The 20,785-nt window shown below is 36.9% G+C and overlaps 1 protein-coding gene across 3 annotated transcripts in view; it reads right to left on the reverse strand.

The window, feature by feature from the left end:
* TNRC6B (trinucleotide repeat containing adaptor 6B) overlaps positions 1 to 20,785 on the reverse strand; it is a 118,169-nt gene that overhangs the window by 85,753 nt on the left and 11,631 nt on the right. Inside the window, exons 2-3 of one of the 3 annotated variants that reach the window (XM_053977144.1) lie at positions 19,652 to 19,724; positions 14,698 to 14,787 (exon numbers count right to left, since the gene is read on the reverse strand). In XM_053977144.1, the coding sequence (XP_053833119.1) occupies positions 14,698 to 14,742 (45 nt within the window). In that variant the 5' untranslated portion in view covers positions 14,743 to 14,787; positions 19,652 to 19,724. Of the gene's footprint in view, positions 1 to 14,688; positions 14,788 to 19,651; positions 19,725 to 20,785 lie in introns of all 3 variants that reach the window. The other 2 variants (XM_053977143.1, XM_053977145.1) reach the window with 2 other exon arrangements.

The following is a 20,785-nucleotide window of genomic DNA, read 5'->3' on the forward strand; positions in this document are numbered from 1 at the left end:
GATTGCCACCTCTACTCAGTGCTTATTATTCCAGACATGGTCTAATGCACCTCCTTTTGGGCCCCCACAATACAAGAAGTACACTGAGAACGTGGACACAGTAGCCACCAAGACGCTCAAGGAGCCAGAGCACTTGTCCTGTGAGTAAAGGAAGAGGGAGCTGGGCTGATTTGGCCTGGAGAAGAGATGGCTTTGGGCAGACCTTAACAGTAAGTGTCTGTACCTACAAGGAGGTCAGCAAGCAGTCAGGCTCACCATAGGGGTACCTGTGACAGGACAAGAAGCAGTGAGACCATGAGCAAACTAGAGAAGTCCAGAATGGATACAAGGTAACTGATTTTCACCAGAAGGACATGCAGGAGTAGAACAGATAGCCTAGAGTAGTTTTGCAGTCTGCTTCCTTCAAGTTTTTCACGGACTGACTAGGTAAAATCCCTGACAATGTGGTCTGACCTCACAGATGACCCTGCTTTGAGCAGGAGGGCAGACTGAAGACCTTGGAAGGTCCCTTTGAACCTGAATTTCCCAGCAATGCTATGAACACAAGAACAGATTCAGTTTAATATTGAGAGGTAACATCCATGACAAAAACCCCTACTGAATTCCCAACCCAGCAAGAACCTGCACTTTGATCTGGAAAAGTCTAAGAAAAATATCTTTAAAAGTTGCATAATAATTAAAAAAAAAAAAAACACCAAAATAAAACAACCACCAGGAAAAAATAAGTTATGCTGAAAAAAGAAATACTGAAAAGTCTGCAGCAGATCTACAGTATGCCCTCTCTTAGAATAGTGTCTATGAGCAGAGACAATGAAGACTCAAACCCCCTCCACAACACTCCAAAAACATGAGAGCTCAAGAGTAGAGAATGGTATAGACAGAGGGGAGATTTCATATAAATAAAATCCAACATTTGGCCTGCAAATCTCCCTCAATGCAAGAAAACACAGCACTGACACAAAAAAAAAGCAGTGTGACAGTATTGTAAGAAACATCACCCCTTTGCTATTACAATATAAACAAAACCCAATTCACTCTCAAAAGAACACCTGTAAGAGGATACAGAGAGAAAATGTACTACTAAGCAGACAAAAAATTAGTTCTTGAACAAACAAATTGCAACACTGAATTTCACAAGTCTTTGCAGGTTTTATGGTTTATGTACCTATAGGTACAAAGATTTATCTGTGTATTAGAGGATTAGAAACAATAGCAGTATAAGCTTTTCTGTTTCTAGAAATGACATTACTTTTACAAAGTGAAAGGAGAAGCTATATATAAAGATCATTCAACAGGCCTGATCTGGTGCAGCAATTTCTGCCTTCCTCTATTTGCAGAACCTTGATTCTAACTTTCTTTTGTTTGCCTGCATATGTTAAACAATCTGATGATCAGTGATCTCTGTTTTGCACTTGGAATTCTGCTGGTTTTAAAATTTTTGCTAGAAAGTGATACACAGCTTATTTAATGGTCTAAAATTTCTAGAATAAGTTCATAAAGTAATACCCATTTACATCTTTCTGCAACATTTAAAAGTCATTTTATTGGGTATTTAATCTTAATTCAAATAGATCTGACAAAGAGCCTTCTGAAAACAATTTAAGAGCAAGTAAAATTACAATAAAATTCAAAAAGCATTGCTTACATATGCATAAAGTTTGTTCTTAGGCCCAGCTATCTATTAATTAAAGATTAAAAAATACTTCAAAATTAATAGTTTAGGTCTTATTTTCCCATTGACAATAATGACGTCATACGACAGAAAGAGCGAGAATGTGGTATTTTAAGTTTTTGATTAAGTGACTATCTGAGGATGAACTGAAGAGAGGAACAGCACATAAGAGCCACAGTTAGCTGAGAATCCTCTTTTTCTCCTCCACCCACAGTTCTTATACAATTCCTATGCACATTTCTTCCCCACAAGTCTCTCAGTTTCCCTTCATTCTGTCATCACCCTTTGAGTCTTTTTTTAAAGAAAACTGGAGCCCAGAGCTCTTGTGAAGTTCCAGCCATCCACAGCCTCACCAGATCTGGCTCACTGCAGCATTTGGAAAAGGTGCTGCTTTCTAAGCCTTGAGCCTCTCTTGACTCACAGCATACGTAGGAAACAGTTGTCCGTGATATGTAGAGTGAGAGTGATATATAAGACAGAGCTCCTGGATCCCCTTTATTGCTCCCAAGGAAAGAAGAAATGGTGGAATGGCAGAGGATCTGAAACTCTTTAGCTTCTCTTAAGAGGACTGCAGAGGGAGCCATTGATTCCAAGAGCAGGAATCAAAGGAAGCACACTCCACACCTGTTTCTCCTGGCAAGCAATGGAGAAAGCTTCAAGATTCTGGCAGCTGGAAGCAGGAACCAGAAATAGACCCTGAAACAGCAGGGGAGGAATTCAATAGAAAACTTTTATTTTTTTTTTTTTCAAAAAGGAACTGCCAGTTGTTGAACTCTGTATTTTATTATTTTAAAGTCTTTTTCTCTAAAAATCCAGGCACCTGTGAATATCCAAATTTCAACACAAATATATTGAGTGTTCTAAATAATAAGAGACAATCTGTTTTATTTAAGAAAATGTATTCCGTATTAGACACTCAATACTTAACCTTTAGAAAATGAAATTTATCATGAGCTTCAATGTAATAAATGATTATATTTTTTTTGTCCGGAAGTTACATGTTACTACAGTTTCATACTACTTTTTTTAAAAATATCTTCAATGAGACCCTAATGGATTTGATTAATGAGTAAACCTTATCTCCTAGATAAAGTCAGCAACACTCTGAAGGGTCAGAAAGTTTCAAGGGCAAAAGCCTCATCTTTCCTGAATCCCCTTGTCAGAAAGCACATTTTCCTAACAAGATTCAGCTCTTGCATTAGCTACCCTAGCCCACCAAAGATGAACTGTGCTTAAGCGAAACCAAACATTTTCTCAGGGGAAAAAAGATAGATATTTGTGAGAAATCCTTTACTTCTTATGAAAGGCTATTAATTTTAAACAGTCGTCTTGTCTTCACCAGTACAAAGAAATGTACTAATGCAACTTCAGAGAGGTGCTATCACTGCCTTCTCCTACTCATTCCATAGTTCCTTTTCAAAGCTGGTTTATTTCCTATTTAAAACCCAAAACAAGCACCCCACCCCAACAAACAAAAAAACCCCAACCAACCAAACAAAACAACAATTAAAAAAACCCCAAACAAACAAACAAAAACCAAAAGGACTTGAGCCAGCCAGGGTCTGAAGACTCCAAATTTTTCACTGACTAGCATCTCAAGCAGACACAACATCAAAGCTTTATCTGGCACATGACCAGACACTCTGGTGGGGACCAGCCAAGGTCAAATATTGCTTTCTGCAGGTTGTGGCCAGTGAAGTGATTTTCTCACAGCCTACCCCAGGCCCAGCTTAAGACGGACAAATCCGATGATTTGTCACAACTACTGCTTAACACCAACGTCCCTCCCAATCATCAGCAGCACCCGCACTACTAAACAGGCCATCAGCACTTATTTTCTCCCACTAATAGTTGTTTTAAGGAGTGTTGCACAACCCAGTCCTCAAAATCCAAGCAATTAGTCACTAGTCACTTCTGCTAACAGTGGTGGAAGTTGAGCTATAAAAAAGAAATCTCAGAGACCATTTGAGGTCTGACAGAAATGTAATCACTACTACAAATGAAAGGAAAGCTGAGTCACCTCTCTCTGCCTGGCTTCATTATAGGCACTTTGGACAACCTGCATTGGGAAAAATTGTACTCACTAGGAACAGATTAATTAAATTTTTAACTTACCTTCCTTTAATAAAAATGCAATTTAGCTGCTAACACTTTAATATTTTTTTAGGAATAAATTAATGTTGACCTAGTATTTCAAAATACACATAGAATAGCACAAATTGTTTAACAAAATTAGTTTCAAAATGTACTTTTTAGATTAAATCTTAAATTCAGTACACAAATGAAAGCATAAAAAAACCCTTAGAATTTGTGATTTAAACTTAAAATAAAAAAAAAGAAAAAACAGCTCCTAAAATGAGAAAGCACCAAGTATTTTTCTGAATCACACCGAGGAAAGTCAAAGACAAGGTATGCATGAAATATTGGCTGAATTTTTGGTCTCTTCTAGGACTTTGTTGTATTGTGCATCATTGTGATGTAACTAAATTTGCACTTGAACCTACTTCTACCTTTTTTTTTTTTCCTCAATTTTGCCAAAGCATAGTCTTGATATATAAAAATCACCACCAAAATATGTGAACCATCTCCTAGCCTAATCAGTATTTTCTTGAAACTTTTCAGCAGCATCTAGACAGAGCATTTCAATGTTATTACCATCACACGGTTCTGACCGGTTTTCTGTTAGTTACAGGAGACGTGAAAACTTACTAACATAATCCCTCTGCTAAGTCACATTCCACATTCAGTACTCCCTGCTAATCATTTTGAATGCTAACACACTTAGACCATGGTAATTATGTTCAAAAGTTACTAATCTGCTACTGGTGTTTGTTATATGCAGCTTAATGGTACTTTAACACCTGGCTCACTGAAACATAACATTAACTAGAAGAAATGCCAACATGTTAACATACACCATCATTAAAACATGCATCATGCGTACAGAACAGCAGGACAGATTGTCAGTGGGAACTCAATACTTCATTAACCTATGGAACTCAGAATATGTAATTTATGCTACAGCTAAACAAGCACAAAAGCTGCAGCACTGGTTAAAGACCAGAAGTTTTGCTTTTAGTTTCAGCTGTCACCAGATAGTCACTAAGCAATTGCAGAAATAACCTGCTAAGCTTAAGCAGTTTTATAAATATCATGAAAACAACAGTCGCATTTTGGAAATGCTAAAAAGGTTGGGATCCCAGCCACATTTCATACTGTACAAATACAAAAGTTTACTTAATGAAACATTCCTTCTTTTTAGTGCATCATTAAACTGCTAAATATTTAAAATACAACAGCATGTGTGTATGTGTATATATATATATATATATATATATATATATATATATATATATATAATTAGTATATATCTTGCTCTGAAAGCAATTTAAACCACCTAGCTGTTTGCAGGAAGATACAGTTCTATGTCAACCACTGAAGATGTTAAAGTTACTCAAGTCATGGTATGACAGGATATCCAGAAATACCATCTGAAAACTTCAACTCTGAAGCTGCCAAGGCAGCTTCAAATAACAATTCAACCATCTCAGACACAAAAAATGAATAAAATGCTCTGAATTTAAGCAAAAGTGCTTTTCTTTTCCTGTTCCACTTTTGATGATCTATTCTTTAGTGTGTTCCATCCATACACTCCCATCCATTTTGTAGTGTGTTCTGCACAAACATAGTATGAATGGAGCCCAGGATAATATGCATTTAGTAAGACAAAAAAAATCCCCAATTTTATTTAATTAACCTTTTAAATTATTCTTCAGCTAAAGACCAAAAGCATTTCACAGGCCGTGAATTCTTGCTAATTTCAGCCACCTTTACACTTTCATAACAAAATTTTTACACTTTCCATTTAGGGGATACATCTGACCCAAAAGCCCTTGAACAGTTCACACCCACCAGTACTTTCAGAAGCCACCCATATGCAATCTAGTAATTCTGTTTATCCAACTCATTTTACTCAATTTCCTATTCATGGTGCAGACACAGATGAGCAAGTTATAGCAGTTTAAACTGACATCTGTAAGTGGCTGATATTATGATATCCACATTGTTAACCACACTGACACACAAGAGAGAAAACATATTAACTTTCTCCCACTTGGATTTGGAAATCTAGATGATGTATTGCCACAAAAGGACAACAGGCATGAACTGCTAAAAGAATTTTCAAAGGCTTAAGACAGCCAATGATAATCAGAATTACAGAAAACTAAATTACACTTTTGCACTACACATTTAATCACCTTCACTGCCACAAATACTGTTTTAGATGTTTGTTAGGAATGATTGAAAGTGACATAAGCCAGGCACACACAAATTGGTGCTGAAGTTATTCTGCCTTAAAACCAGACAGGCAAACAATAGAAAGAAGAACTTTCTTTTCTGTGTTCACAGAAATCTGTTGTGTGGGTTCTAAATAGAAACTAACAGTGGCCCACAAAGTTCCTCAACAGCTGGAGGCTGAGAACAAATCTGTTATATGTATATATTAACTCTGCCTTAGGTCTGTATTAGGCATCCACTTTTGATCACTGTCAAAAAGGAGAAGGAATACAGGCTATCCACACCCACAGTACACAGCTGCTTTCCAGTTTCTTCAGTTACCAGAACACAAATCCAAACTCATTTTAGTCACAGGGGAGCCACTGACACTGCTGCTTGCTTACAAATTTTTTCCAAATTTATCAAGATTATTAGAAAGATTAGCTATCTGACAGACCACCAAACCATTAATATAGCCACTCATCTCTGGAGCAGAGCCTGGGCTTTTCCACAACTTGCCCTCAAAAAATCCCCAACAAACCTCTAGATGCCATGGGAATACGCTGTTTCTCTGAGAATTACATGTGGAAATTTTATGTGTTGAAACCAACCAACATGATTTCAAAGTACCTCTAAATATTTCTCAACCTAATTCCACACTACTGTGTTTGTAGACAATACTACATTCTCCCCTCTTATGATACACCCTCTTGCCTACTGCTCAAATGCTTCAGTGACTTCAAACAAGTGCCAGGAAACGCTCACATGTTTTCAATGTTGCTTCTACTCTTCAGGGGAACTGACATCTCACAATATGTTTTTGCAGAATTCCAGTGTCCTTAGTTGTCCAGTCACCCTCTTATGTACTCAAATGCTGAAAATCATCACTACTATTTTTTACTACTACCATCACAAGAATAACAACCCACACTCTTCCCATCAAACCTCACATGCACTTCTTCCACATCCAGTGAATGAAAAAAAATTTTTGAGGAAGTGAAAAAAAATTCATACCCATCTAGTTCACAAAATGAAAAGGAAATAGTCCTTGTAGGGTCATGCAAATGTACAGTCTTGCAAATGCATGCAGTCAACAAGGCCATGAATTTTACACCTTTCAATGATTCAGCCAGACTAACATTCTACAAAATATTTCTAAAGTAAATATAAGATCTTTTAAAGTAGGGTAGACTAAGTTTTAATGCCCAGGGCTCAAATTTCTCCCCAAATACCTATCCCCCTCAAGTCTGCCATAAGACAGGAAAATTGAAAACACTCATCAATACTTCCACATCTGTAAGACTTCATATAAAAGAACTCTGTCACAATTCACATGGACTACAACCACTGCCAACAATTCTCTAAAGCCAATACCAAATGGAAAGAGATCAAAAGACAATATTCTTAAAAGGCAGAAAGCCCTCAAATTGTGTGCCAACAGTACACCTGCATGAGAAGAGATGCTTTGTAAGCAAAGCTACAAATCAATTTCCCTGACTGTCATTCACATTACAGTGAATAAGCTCCCAAATGCAGAACCACTTTTTCAATCTTTAAGCAAATATCTGCTTTTTTGTCTGCTTTGCAAAGTATTATAAACTGCTGTAGTCAACTGAAGAAGAGATGCTATTGGTTGAGGAAAAAAACTAATGAGAAAATATTTAAGAAAAAGAAAGAACCTTTTAAAGAATGGAAAAGATGAGTTTTTAAACTGAATGTTTTCTTAAGACTGAAGGGTTTTTTCCTTTATAAATGAGACACACTTGTTCACTGCAGTGACATGCCACGCCAGTACACTTCCTCCACATGAACTCTACATAGGAAAAGACTGGATCAAAGAACACATGGTGACAGTTCTTACAGATCTCAAAGTCACCTTGGCACATGATGGTATTTTCCAAGAGAAAGAAAAGACATCATTGTGTTAACCTTCTCTTTTGTGATTCAAAAGCACTTCAGGGTATTTTGAGATTAGAAAACAGAGAGTCATCTTTCAGTTCAGCATCTATATTTTAGCAGTCTTCACTATGGATAAGTAGGTTTCAAATGAGCAACCCATCTTGCCTCTGTAGAAAACAGTACATCCAACTGGCAGAATCCTGAACTTGATCCTGAATTGTCTTTTTAAAATGTCCAAGCACCTAGGCTATCAACAGCATTCCTTTACAATAGTTCAAGTAGTACTGTCTAATTCCATGTTCTTTTTTTCAAAGTCCTCAACAATTTTACCTTATTTATAACTGCTTTTTTTATAGTGAACCCTGATAACATACTGTACTGGTTTTGGCTGGGATTGAGCTACATTTCCAGATAGTAGCTGGTAGAGGCCTGTGTTTTGGATTTGTGCTGGAAGCAGTGCTGATATCACAGGGATGTTTCTGTTACTGCTGAGTAGGGCTCACACAGCATCAAGGCCTCTTCTGTTTCTCACACCACCCCACCAGTGAGCAGGCCAGGGGTGCACAAGAAGCCAGAGGAGACACAGCCAGGACAGCTGACCCCAGCAATCCAAAGGGACACTGCACACTACATGGCATCATGCTCAGCATGAAAACTGAGGAGTGAGGGCGTGTGTGGATGTTAGCTGGGGCTAACATTGGTCAGAGTCTGGCTGGGCATCTACTGTTTGGCAGCAAGCAATTCTTTTCCATTTGCATCATTTGTTCTTTCGCAGGCTTTATTTTCCTCTCCTCTTAGTTGTTGGTTTGGGCTTTTCCCCCCAAATTATTACATCGCCTTTATCTCAATCCACATATTTTCTGACTTTTACCCTTGCAATTCTACCCATTCATCTCACTGCAGGGGCAGGAGTGGATGAGCAGCAGTGTGGTGCTTAGTTGCCAGGTAGGATTAGACCCCATACCATAATTATAACTCTGTTACAATGCCTTGAAATTTTGAAATTTGAAGTTATAAACTCACAAGCAGGTTTGCTTGGGTTTTCTACCCCATGTAGAGAGGTCCAAGCATGTAGCATTTTGTAGGAAAGTATTTTAGGTTCTTTTCCAACAGTGTTGAAGTTCCAGAGAAAAATTATCCCAAAACTTCAGCTTCCCTTGATTCCCTATGTTAATCTATGCTTAAAACAAGAGGACTATATCATAACACTTTTACAAGCTTTTATAACACATAATTAAAAGGAATTCTAAATAAATTAATTTTTTACTGAGAGGTTAATGGATTTTTATTTCAATACATGATATGCAAATATTTTGGGTTTGAAATTATTCTCCTAAAGAGCTGTAGCTTTTTTCAGGTTAACTAAATGAAGCTAGCAGAGCATGGAGATGACATCAGTTTCTGTTGTGAAAAATTCTTTATCCTCCTAGTTCTTAAGCTGCTGCATTTTGGGAGAAGCACAAATTGCCTTGTTAGACAGAATGCCTCTCTACTTTTCAAAGACTATACAAGATACTTCATGCAAAAACTCCAGGAAATTAGTATAGTTGTAAGTCAGCTTTACAAAGACTAGCTGCTCCTACAACTCATGTTCTGGAAAAATAATGGAAATATATCCTGTGTATCAAGGCACAAAATGCTGAAAGCTCCACAAGTAACTCACCAGAGGACATGAAAAATAAAATAACTAAATAAAAAAAGCCCCAAAGCCTACTGTCACAGATCCAGTGAAGAAGCAACAGCCACATGAATAAACTGAAACATACTGAGAACTGTCAGGTACTCACAAGAAACTACACTGAGGTTGAAAACTCACCTCTTGTAACAAGCCAAAATTTTCTAAGAGTGCAGGGATTCATAGTGCAGGGAACCACCATCTGAAAGCACCCTGTACCAGGCCACTACTAGACTGGAAAACATGTTTTTTATAATTACAGTCACAAAGCAGACGGTTTATTTCATTACTGTATAGGCCTGAATGTTTTAAATTATTTAGTGCTATCTGAATAGAAACCCAGTTCTATATCACTGAGTAGGACTATAAGCCCCAGAGATACAGGCATCAAGGTTTTGGATGCTCTAAGTTTAATTACCTAAGGGTTTTTTTCATTATATTAATTCGAAATCCCACAAAATGAAAGCATCAACCTAACTTTTGCACTGTTGTCATCATTATACATCATTCACATCAGGAACTGAGCATACCTTACCCATAAATGCAGTCAGTGGAACACTCCTGCTTTTAGGAAAGAGAACTCCTAACAGCACTGCCTTGTGAATTTTAAGATTCCGTTTATAAATATAAAAATACCTAATTTAACATCGGCTTGTGTTCCTTTATTCTCAACATGTATGAAGTGAAAGCAAGTGTTTAGATACTTGAGTCACATACTTTTAAACGTTTTTATCATCTCTGTGTGAATGTGTCAGGATAACAAAAAAACAAGATCAAAAAGCCAAACACCACAACAAAACATAGCCAGTGCCAATGGAGTTCTGAAGAGTGATTTAAATAGAAGGCAAGTACTAATTCACAATTAGACACCAAGAGGCAAGAAAAGTAAGAATTAACCAGTTTGAGAACAGGCAGTTTTCAATAAGGTAAGGTAAAGATTCTCATTGACAGATATGAATAGTGTAGCAACTTGAAATAAAATAAGGATTAACAAGTGGCCTCAAGACAGCTATTAAATGGCACTGGACAGTGAGACTGAAAAACAAGACAAGCCTCAGTGTCTGTGTCACTGGTTGAAAGAGCCAAAGTATGAAAAAGTAGCCTAATTCCTGTCCTACCGAGTCAGTTCAATAATTATTTCTACAAATGCTGATGAAACTTTGAATAAAATTACTTTTACCTAACACCATAAAATACAGAATCTTCCCCCTTTTCCTGTTCTTATTAGGAATTGAGTGTTATTAGATATCCTGTGCAGTCACATTTTTCATCCAAATTTTGTGTACCTAAATTTTTAGTATACAAAACATTAAAATGGCAGAACTATATATTTTTTCTCCTTTCCCTTCTACAACACTGAACCAAAACCACAATTCATAAATACCTTTCTGTAAATTACTTTTGTCAAAGTCCCTCACTCCCTCTGAATTCATAGGCTTTTCCTTTGAGACATGAAGAAACAACTAGGAGGAGAGTGGGAAATTCTACTTTTAACATGAGCATTTTAATTGCATTTTTTTGATAAAGAAGTTTTCTGCATAAGCTCAAAACTCCTGCCAACACTGAAAGAAATCTAAAAGTACTTCAAATCAGACATAAAATTTTAGCCTCCTCCTGCAATATTTTACAGCAAAGGAACAACTAAGAAACCAAGTTTAAGTATTGCCTGTGCAGTAATCCTTAACTGATGGATCACACCAGTTGACATCAGTCACAAACAAGATGTTCAGTGCTTGTTGATGTCAGGGTAGCAAGGTTGTTAATGGAAAAAGCCTAGTAATTGTTAGTAGCTAATTAGCTACCACAAAATATAATTAAAAATTAAAGTCATGATCCAAATAATAGAAAAGGGTAAAAGGTTCCAAGCAGAAACACTGGTTTTCTTTTCCTCTTGTTGCAATGGAGAGGTAGCAGAAGATTTCACTTTGGTATCAGGGAACCAGAATGACACAGTGCTTCCTGCCTCCCACTGGCAGCTCCAGCAAACATGACTGGGGAGAACACCATAAGGGTCTTGCTTGGATTCCCAGTTCTGAAGAGATGAGTCCTACAAAATTCCCTTGATTGTACCCCACTGGTGAGCCTTTACCACCTTATGGTGGTATTCAAAGCTTGGACTCAATGATCTTGGAGGTCTCTTCCAACTTTAACAATCCTATGATTCTTTTATTTTTTTTTATTTTTTGAAAGGAAGAAAAGAGACCCTGAAAAGCCAGAAACCAGACAGCCCACCCCAAACTATTCTAAAAAGTGAAAGGATACTTCATTGTATGATACTTACTAGAAGGTCATTTGGATAAAATAGACCGGATATTATTATCAAATAAAACTTTCACATCTGCCAAAACTAAATTAATTTTTAAAATCCATATGCTCATTTGAAATAACTGACTTCTGCACAGGTTGCTTCCTCTCTGTATAGCACTAACATTAGGTAATTACTGGAATCAAGAGCATGCTATTGTCAGGTGCCAGCTGTCTTTACCATGTTGAGGCCATTTTAAAGAAAGTGTACGCAAAATTGAGAACATGAGCACAACTCAACAACCACAATATTAAAAAATTAAATTACTAATTAAATAAAAATGTATACATTAACAACAGTGGTAGAAAAAAACACTGAAGTGGAAATAAGTCCACCAATAACCGTCCTTAAGCTTAATTTCCAGTGAGTTGCCACTGAGTTTGCCACTCATTTCAAGAGCTTTACAACTGTCTCACCACGTTGTCAGGAGTCAAGCAAGAAGATCATTATTCATTATGTCTGACTGCAGGGCATAAATTTTCTGATCATATCTTACATACTGTTAATTAGTTTGAAGGCCATAAATATTTAGGCTTTAAAATGACTTACTCGGCTCTGCATAAGGTATAATATAATTTTTTCCTCAAAACCAGAGGAAATCTCCTTTTATCTTCAAGTCTTGACCAGCATGCCTCAAAATACTATACAGTCTAGGATACCAGAAAATCAGACTAATCTGAGTTATAGAACCAAACCAGATCACAAGCATACAGCATGACATATCATTTGTTTTCCACTCTATGATAGAATCTTCATGTAAATATTTTTAGGTTAATTTCAGGCTGGTATGACAAAAAATTATTTCTTGCAGTATCCAAATCTTTATATCCTGATATTCATGGTATCTCCACAGAAGATGATTTTGCTCTCCTCTCTTTCAGAATACTTCATTCAAGTATACTTCATGTCTTCTGCCTGAAAAAGTTGGTAGTGGGTGGGGAGGGATGGGAAAAGGGAAAAAACTGAACTACATTACTGAATATCTAATAAAGGTATTTTGTAGGAAAATGTATCTTTATGAAAATGCGTCACTGGATCATGTAAACATTTGCAAATTGAGGGAATCATTTCAATGATAGTAGACAACATAGTGAAATATATTTTGCCTAAAATTTTCTAGGACAAATCTTCAACTGCTATAGATTCAGAACTCTCCTGAGACAAGGAAAGAAAGAATAATCATTTACAGATTGAAGAAACACTGAAAAACAGGCTTCAGTGAGTAGTCCTGTTCATCACAGAATTGGGAGAAGGACTAGATGACATTTTTGCTTAATATACACTGATCCTATATAGTCCTTTATTAATAACACTAAATACCAGATGCACAATTCCTGATCTCCCACATTCTCTAATTGTTTCAAAGCAATACTTCATACACATTTAGGTAGGCGTAGTTGGTATAAAGAATTTGGTTTTAAATTTAAGCTCATTCTATTTTTTGAGCAGATACACAATCTTCACCATTATATCCAGAATTAAGTATCCCAAAGAAAAGCATACCCTTCATTGGAGGAAAAGACAGTTACTTCAATCTACTTTCTGCCACACAGGCAAAAACAAAAGAAAGCTGTATATCCATAAATATACACACAGGTACCTGTTTGTATACACATAAATGTGTGTTCACACACACACACACAGATCCTCTCTGTGTGGTGAAAAGAAGACACCAATAACTGTGCTATAATCAGTAATTAATTGCACCATGATGTCTCCTCTCTCATGTTTATTCCCCACTGAAACCTGTAATCACATCCTTGTCAAAAGATGCATTCAATAGCCTGGATTGCTGCAAGTACATCCACTGATATGTTCTCATTTTTCAGCTCCCAATTTAGAGCCAACCTTCCTTCAAAGCTATTTAAAATTAACACAACTCCTAAAGTACCTGCAGCACAATTGCCAAATCCTTTCTCTAATAATTACTTACTTCCTAACTTGGTGCTTACAGCTAAAAAAATGTTTTTTCTTAGGTCTTAAAATGATGAAGACATCTATCCAAAGGTCTACCTAGGAAACAGATTTTTAACTTTAGTCTTCTAGTTTTTAATTTCTCAATCTCTCTCTTACACAAAGCTACAAGCAAACTAACAATGATTCAGATTTTTGTGAAATGTAGGGAGCATGTTTTAAACACAGATTCAGTTGCAAAGTTGACACTAACTCATTGAGCAGTCAGGACTATAAACTGTATGTATAAACCTACTCATAAAGAGTATGACAATGACTATGTCACTATGAAAACCAAAGTAATTCACATCTTAACATTTGCATCTTCAGGAAGAAGGCAAAAAGCAGGACACAGCATTGTGTTCAACGGAACACTTCACATGCTCCTGTCCCAAAAAGGTATGCTGAGAATCAGAGGTGCCTTTAAAAGCAACACACAATCCAGTCTCGCAACACAGCACACACTGGCAAGTACAAGGAAACAAGAAGCAGCCACCTTCAACATAGGTCAGTCAGTAATCCACAGACACCAACACCTGCACCTAAGGGCCCACATGTCTAATTCCTTAAGTTAGTTCAGAGGGTGGGTGGGTAGGAAAGAAAGTCCTTCCAGTTATCACAAATTAAATACAATCAGGGTTAGTATCTTTTTACAAGTTTTCTCTTTCCTTCCTGGAAGTGCTTGAAAACACATGTTCCAATCCTTAGTAGGTGGCAAAACCCTGTCTTTCGAAAGGTTTTACAAAGTTTAATTTTTTAACTATCTCCATGACAATAAATAATATGCATCTACATGAAGGTATTTATTAAAAATACCACCACCAGTCAATGTTCACTCCATGTACTCCCCTGCCCCCCATTTCAGCCAAACAAGCTCTTCTTCCTCCAAAACACAGTGGTATTTACCTCACTGACCTTGGGACTGCCTTCCTCCAGTATTTCTCCCTCATCAGTTTGCATGGGAACAGGATCTGTGCAAAGCTCTGCAGAAATGCAAAATACTGCCTAAAAGATAAACAACAAAGATATATTTTAAAAACAATTCTTTTTCTGCCTTTAACAATGTTATGTGAGACTGCAGTGCACATGAACAACAATTCTCGGCTATGACCTTTAATGATGCCATTCTGCACGTATTTGCTGAAATAATGTTTTACACAAACAAGAACTGTTATTCAGGATAAGACAAAACTACTTATTAAAAGAAAAAAATCCACTTAACAGGAATATACTTTCTTTATAACTTTAAAGTGTCATTGCTGAGTATTTAATGTAGTCACTGATTTTACTCATTAAAGTCACAGTCAGCAAGGAACAATCACACAGACCAGAACTGAGCAATTTTTTCTTACCAGGAAATAGCTTTTGTGCAAATATAAGCCTTAAAGGCACAGCTTAAAGCCAATCTAAAGGTTATTAGTTTGAAAAATTGTTAAGACTTCCAGTGATCTCACAGTACCTCTGAAGTCTTACTCTCAGGATTTTTTTCCTCGACTTCATTTTAAGAATAAATACATTCTAGAATCTAAATGGTTCAGGGAACAGATAAAGTCATTCACCTTTAGGTTGGCATTTCCAATTTAACCCAGGTCAAATGATCCCAGTGTTTCCAATATTCAACACTACTAGGTAATCTATTTTCAAGTTTGTTTGACAGTATCAGTGCAGTTCCAACTGAACAAAACCTGCACCCCAAACTCCAGTCTTCAAATTGTAAACTAACTTATGGAAGGATGCAATACAATTAGGGAGCCTTTGGTGTATAAAATTAGAATGTCTTCTACTCCAGAGGATGAGGCATCTTTCAGGGGTAATGGATCAAATTAATCAATTTAAGAGATCAAATGCACCAGCATAAATTCAGCAGGAATCTCTCACACTTAAAATGCAAGACATAAGCCATGACCAGATCTCTTAACATTCCAGGTATATGGAAAGTCAGGGCTCACAATGAGTACACCGAGTTAAGAATTCTCTTAAAGCCAAGAGCTGTTAGCCTTTAACAGTTGTCCCTCTCAAGATTATGTAACTCTTCAGCTGCACCAGCATTTAACATCCATTTCAAGTCTCTCTACTTCTGCACCTCGGCTACAGAACTGCTGACTGTCATCTTCACAGCAGCAATTCCAAACCTGGAAACTGACAACAGAAAGCTTCTAAATGATGCACCTCCTTCACTTCATTGCTAATGCCTGTTCAGAGTGTAAGGTGTCTGCACTCCAGCCTCCTCTGGTATGTTTCACATAGGTAAAACAACATCTTTTTGTTGACTCAAGGAGTGAAGAACACATTCTACAAACATCAAGGGCCTGAAGCTACAAAATGTTACATACAACTTAATAATCTTACAAACAACAAGCTGTTACATTCAGTAATATCATACACTCTAGTGCAAGGCACAAGAGTTGTAAAGACTTGGAGCATAGTAATTTCATTTTCTGGGAAAAGAAGGAATGAGGAGAAAAGCAAACGCTTACCCAAATCCTCACTTAAGCATTCTGCCTTCAGCACATAATCAAAAATCAGAAGTATCAAATGCTAAGAATGACATCTATGCCAAGATCCTCCTGCCTATAACAAATGTTTCTAGCTTTTTGTTCTGCACCCAGAGTGGAGGAGGCCAGGCTGGGCAGTCCCTGTCCATGGTACTTCTTTGCCATGCTCAGTTTCTGAAACCCACTCCAGAACTTCCAAAGCTAGCAGTTTTGGAGCATGATTTTGCAGTATCAGAGTCAAGTCATTGGGAAGCTCCTCAGATTTTTGTTAGACAGACAGTCTGATGTCTAACAGCCAAAACAGCTTTGGCCAGAAGGATTCCTGTGGCACTTACCTGGCCTCGAAGTCAGAGAAATAAGCAAAAATGAACTTGAGCTACAGAAGCATTAAAAAAAGCTTACATCTAAAACAAGACCAGAAAGGTCAGACCAAGAGCACTGCAAGGGGAAGTCACTTTTCATTCAGAGTGCTGGAAGAACTCAAACATAAGCCTTTGAAAATCTGACGTGTTTTATCTTCTGCGATCCTTCACTACCAGAGGAATTGTCAGTATTTGACTCCAGTTTTTATATCCTACTCTTGGAAGAAGACAAAAAAAACCTACCAACCAGTGCATCTCAAAGGAGGAAAGAAAAGGCCAGTAGAACTAGGAAATTTTAAAAAATGGAAAGGTGACTAGAACAAAGAAAAGCAAGCTCTTCCACAGGCAACAGATTAAATACATTGGAACTATCCAGAACTCAGAGATTAGAGTAAGAAATTGAATGAATAAACTCTTTTCCTTCTTCATTGTATTTTCTTTTTTTAGAATTTCTATCTTCTCTCTTAATTTATCCCATAATTAATATTTTATTTGCTTTAACATTTTAAAAAAACATAGTATGTCATACAATACTTAGAGTGAACTCACTCACATGGGATGGTAAAAAGGTAGAAGTTCTAAAAGGCTCAGTAATTTACTAGAAAATTTCACAAGGGAAAAAGAAAATCCATCAACGAAAATTTTTAACCGATACAGGAAAATCCTAAGCCACAGACTAGAAAAGGTGTTGCAAGAGGAAGTTTTGCTGAACACTGTACTTTTGTTGTTTGGTTTGGGTTTTTTCAATACTTTATTGCATTTGCTACTTGGTTCTTTCAGGAGACCAAACATCTTGCAATAAACTAAGAGCCCAATTCAATATTTTTTATGTTCTTTTGCATACATGAATCATTGATTCCCTTAGCCACTGGCACAAGAATGCTGCAAGTTTATTTATTGCCAAAAGGAGACGTTTCAAGATTTCTGAATCCATGGGACACTACCTCTGTGGCAGACTTTTGTAGCAGTCATTTACAGCTGAGGGTGACTTCTTAGCCAACAGAGACTGCTTATTGCCAGCACATGAAGAAGTAACATAATTGTTCCATGTTACAAGACATCATCTCTTCAGCTCACCAGCTTCTGACCAGAGTCCTGAAGGTGACACACAAGGTCATTTATTTTATACATGGAGGATGGATGGAAAGTAAGAATTTGTACTAGCATCCTATAGGATCAGGAAAATGCCAAAAGCCTAAAGGCATTTGTTTACTTATATTTAATACTTAACGTGGTATGTCAGGTTCCCGGATGATTAAAAGGAAGTTTATAGACAGCCCATTTAGATTTTCAGATCCAACACCTATCAAGAAAGTCACTCCTGGAAAAGGTCAAAAGTAAGATAATCCTCTTCCACCCTTGCACATATCCACCCAAACTACTTGAAATGTGACTGAAATCCTTCAATTTTTTATTCACCTGATGTCCTTCAGAAAAAACTGGAGTAAGGTAACACCAAGGAAGGCCTGACAAATAGCAATGCACTGGTATGCCCACATACGATGTAGCAAATGCACATCTAAACTTAGGAACAATTTTATTTAACTCTTTAAAATGTAATACAGTGATGAGAATCTGTTCTCAAAGGTAAAAGCATTTATTAGTATGAACCAGCTGGATTTCTTACCAACTTTAATGCCTACTACAATACCGTCCTACAATTAAACAGTATGGTTTTATGACAATCCAGTTTCATACTTGGTCTTATTTTTGCTTCATGTCTGTCTGCATCAAAGATGTACTCATTTTGTTTACTTGGATCAGCATGATGGATGCAGCTACCAGCCACTCAGTGTAAGCAGAACAGTGCAGTGTCTTTATGGATACCATCTCTGCACTACTGCATTCTAACACACACTGCAAGCAAAACCTGAACAAGATTTCCATATACTTATAAATCCCTCAAAACCAATACCAGTGAACAAGGTACTTGCTCTAAGCCTAATTTTTCCTCCACATAGGTAGCTCCAGCATGGAAAAATACACGGTCCTCAATAGCAAGAGAGAGCTGGAATTCCAATGATTTCAAAGTTGGTTTAATCAAACAGGCATCACTGGGACTAAGCACCTTGTCTAATTCAAGGGTCGTTTTAGCAGCAACACTTTCTTTTTTGGATTGGCAGCAGGAATCAAATATGGACTAAAGAGAAAATCTGTTCTTCATTTGATAATGAAGAATAAACCTACTTCAAGCTTCTAAAGAATGTAGCTGCGAGAGAAGCACTTATTAGTGTACAACCAATCATGATTCCTGTGAATTCCCAAGTCTAAATTGGATATGGCCCACTAGAAACCCCCTGAATGACAGTAAGGCTGCACCAAATGTGACCATTACAGACATTAAACAAAAATTGAAGGTAGGTCCCAAACTCTCTCTCACAAAGCACTGAACTCGTATACATGGCATACTTGAAACAAGAGCAGTTAGAACAAGGCACTACTTGACCAAACAGTGTCTTAAATGAGACTGTGCTTATTTGACGCAATTGTATCGACACATCATCACTGTCACCAGCCTCTAGGTACAGACAAAATACTCATTTTTAACACACCATCCAGCCATGTTGTATTTAATTGCTAAAGCATTGTATTACATTGAGTCTGTTAAGAATGTACAAAAGCATAAAATTTAATGTACAGAAGAAGAACAGAGCATTTTTGTCACTTTAAATGCAAGTTGCTCTGAAAGCAAGAGCATTCAGAAAATAAAAAAACTTTGACTATAACTTTATTGCTAATAGGAAATAAGCACCAATTTCAGTAACTTAAAAAATCTCAACATAACTAATTTTTAAAGAAAATGATACATCATACATATCAACTTCAGCTTACAGAAGCAAATCACATCAGGCAATAACATGAACTTCACACGCAAACCCACAGGAAATAACACATTAGAAAGCACATTAATATAGATCTACATCCTACAGCATCCTAAGAACCAGCATAGGCTATTGTTCTTCTCACCTCCAACTTTCAAGATCACAATACTGAGCTTTGGTTGATTTTTACCTTTGACAGTTTCCAAGGGCTGCCAAAGCCCACAAGGATCCGTCCTGGCTACATTCAGTGCAAAAAGAAAACCCTAAAAGGAGACAAAAAAAAAAAAAAAAAGTTAAAACATTAACCAACTGTGGTCATTAGTAAATAAAAAACAAATATAAAAACAAAAGGCAGCTGCCTCCAAAGCTCAGCAAAGCTAGGTGCACAGAAGTGAAAGGAATAGGCTGCCATCAGAAAAATATTTTCTTAAAATTCTCCCCACAACCTCCCGTCCAAATCTGGAAAAACAGTCAACACTGGTAGCATGTGTGAGAGAATCTCCTACTGACTATGAGATACAACAGAACAGTAGGAGGCTCTAGAAACGTAATTTCTATTCAAAACTGGGAAAAACATGGGGTGAAACTGTACAGGAACTTGTACAGCAACTGAGAGAACACACACAAGTGTCTTTCCTTGCAGGCAAGGGAAGAGATTATGTAATCCTACAGTAACTCCTGAATATTAAATATTATGTGTAAAAATGAACCCCATACCTACTAATTGTCAGGTATTCAATCCTATTTTGAAAGAGTAACATAGCAGCACTGCAATGGCTTAAAATCATGTCCATTTCAAATCATACATAATCTGTCTAAACCACAGCTAGTATTAAATACTTCAGTTTTGGTTTTGCAAAACATAACCAACTTCCAGGATATTAAAAGAAGTCCAGAACCATTAGCTTACCACTACACATCCAACTTAACATCATTAAAATCTAAATTATTCCAGTTGCCATTATTCAGGTTTGTTGTAAGGTATATGAACAAGAAACACTTTTCTAAATTCACTGCATCATTTTTTTGGCTACTACTCCTTAATGTACAGCATTATTTAGGAACAAAGCATTCCTGTCATTGGACTAACTGCCATAAACTGAGTATTTTTTTTTCCCTCATCTTCTAGCATTAACTAAGAGCTGTCTGGGCATGATTTCCATTCACACAATTTCTGACTAGAAAATACATTTAGTGATAAAAGGGAGTCTTACCTGCCACTGTGGTTTACCTGTCCCTTTGCTTAGTGAGTAAATGTTTTACAGATGCAAACTTAAATTTTGAACTTGGTTCTGATTTATGCCCTGGGTGATTCTGATAAAGC

Source organism: Vidua macroura, chromosome 5 (assembly GCF_024509145.1).
Source record: "Vidua macroura isolate BioBank_ID:100142 chromosome 5, ASM2450914v1, whole genome shotgun sequence".
NCBI classification, from domain to species: domain Eukaryota; kingdom Metazoa; phylum Chordata; class Aves; order Passeriformes; family Viduidae; genus Vidua; species Vidua macroura.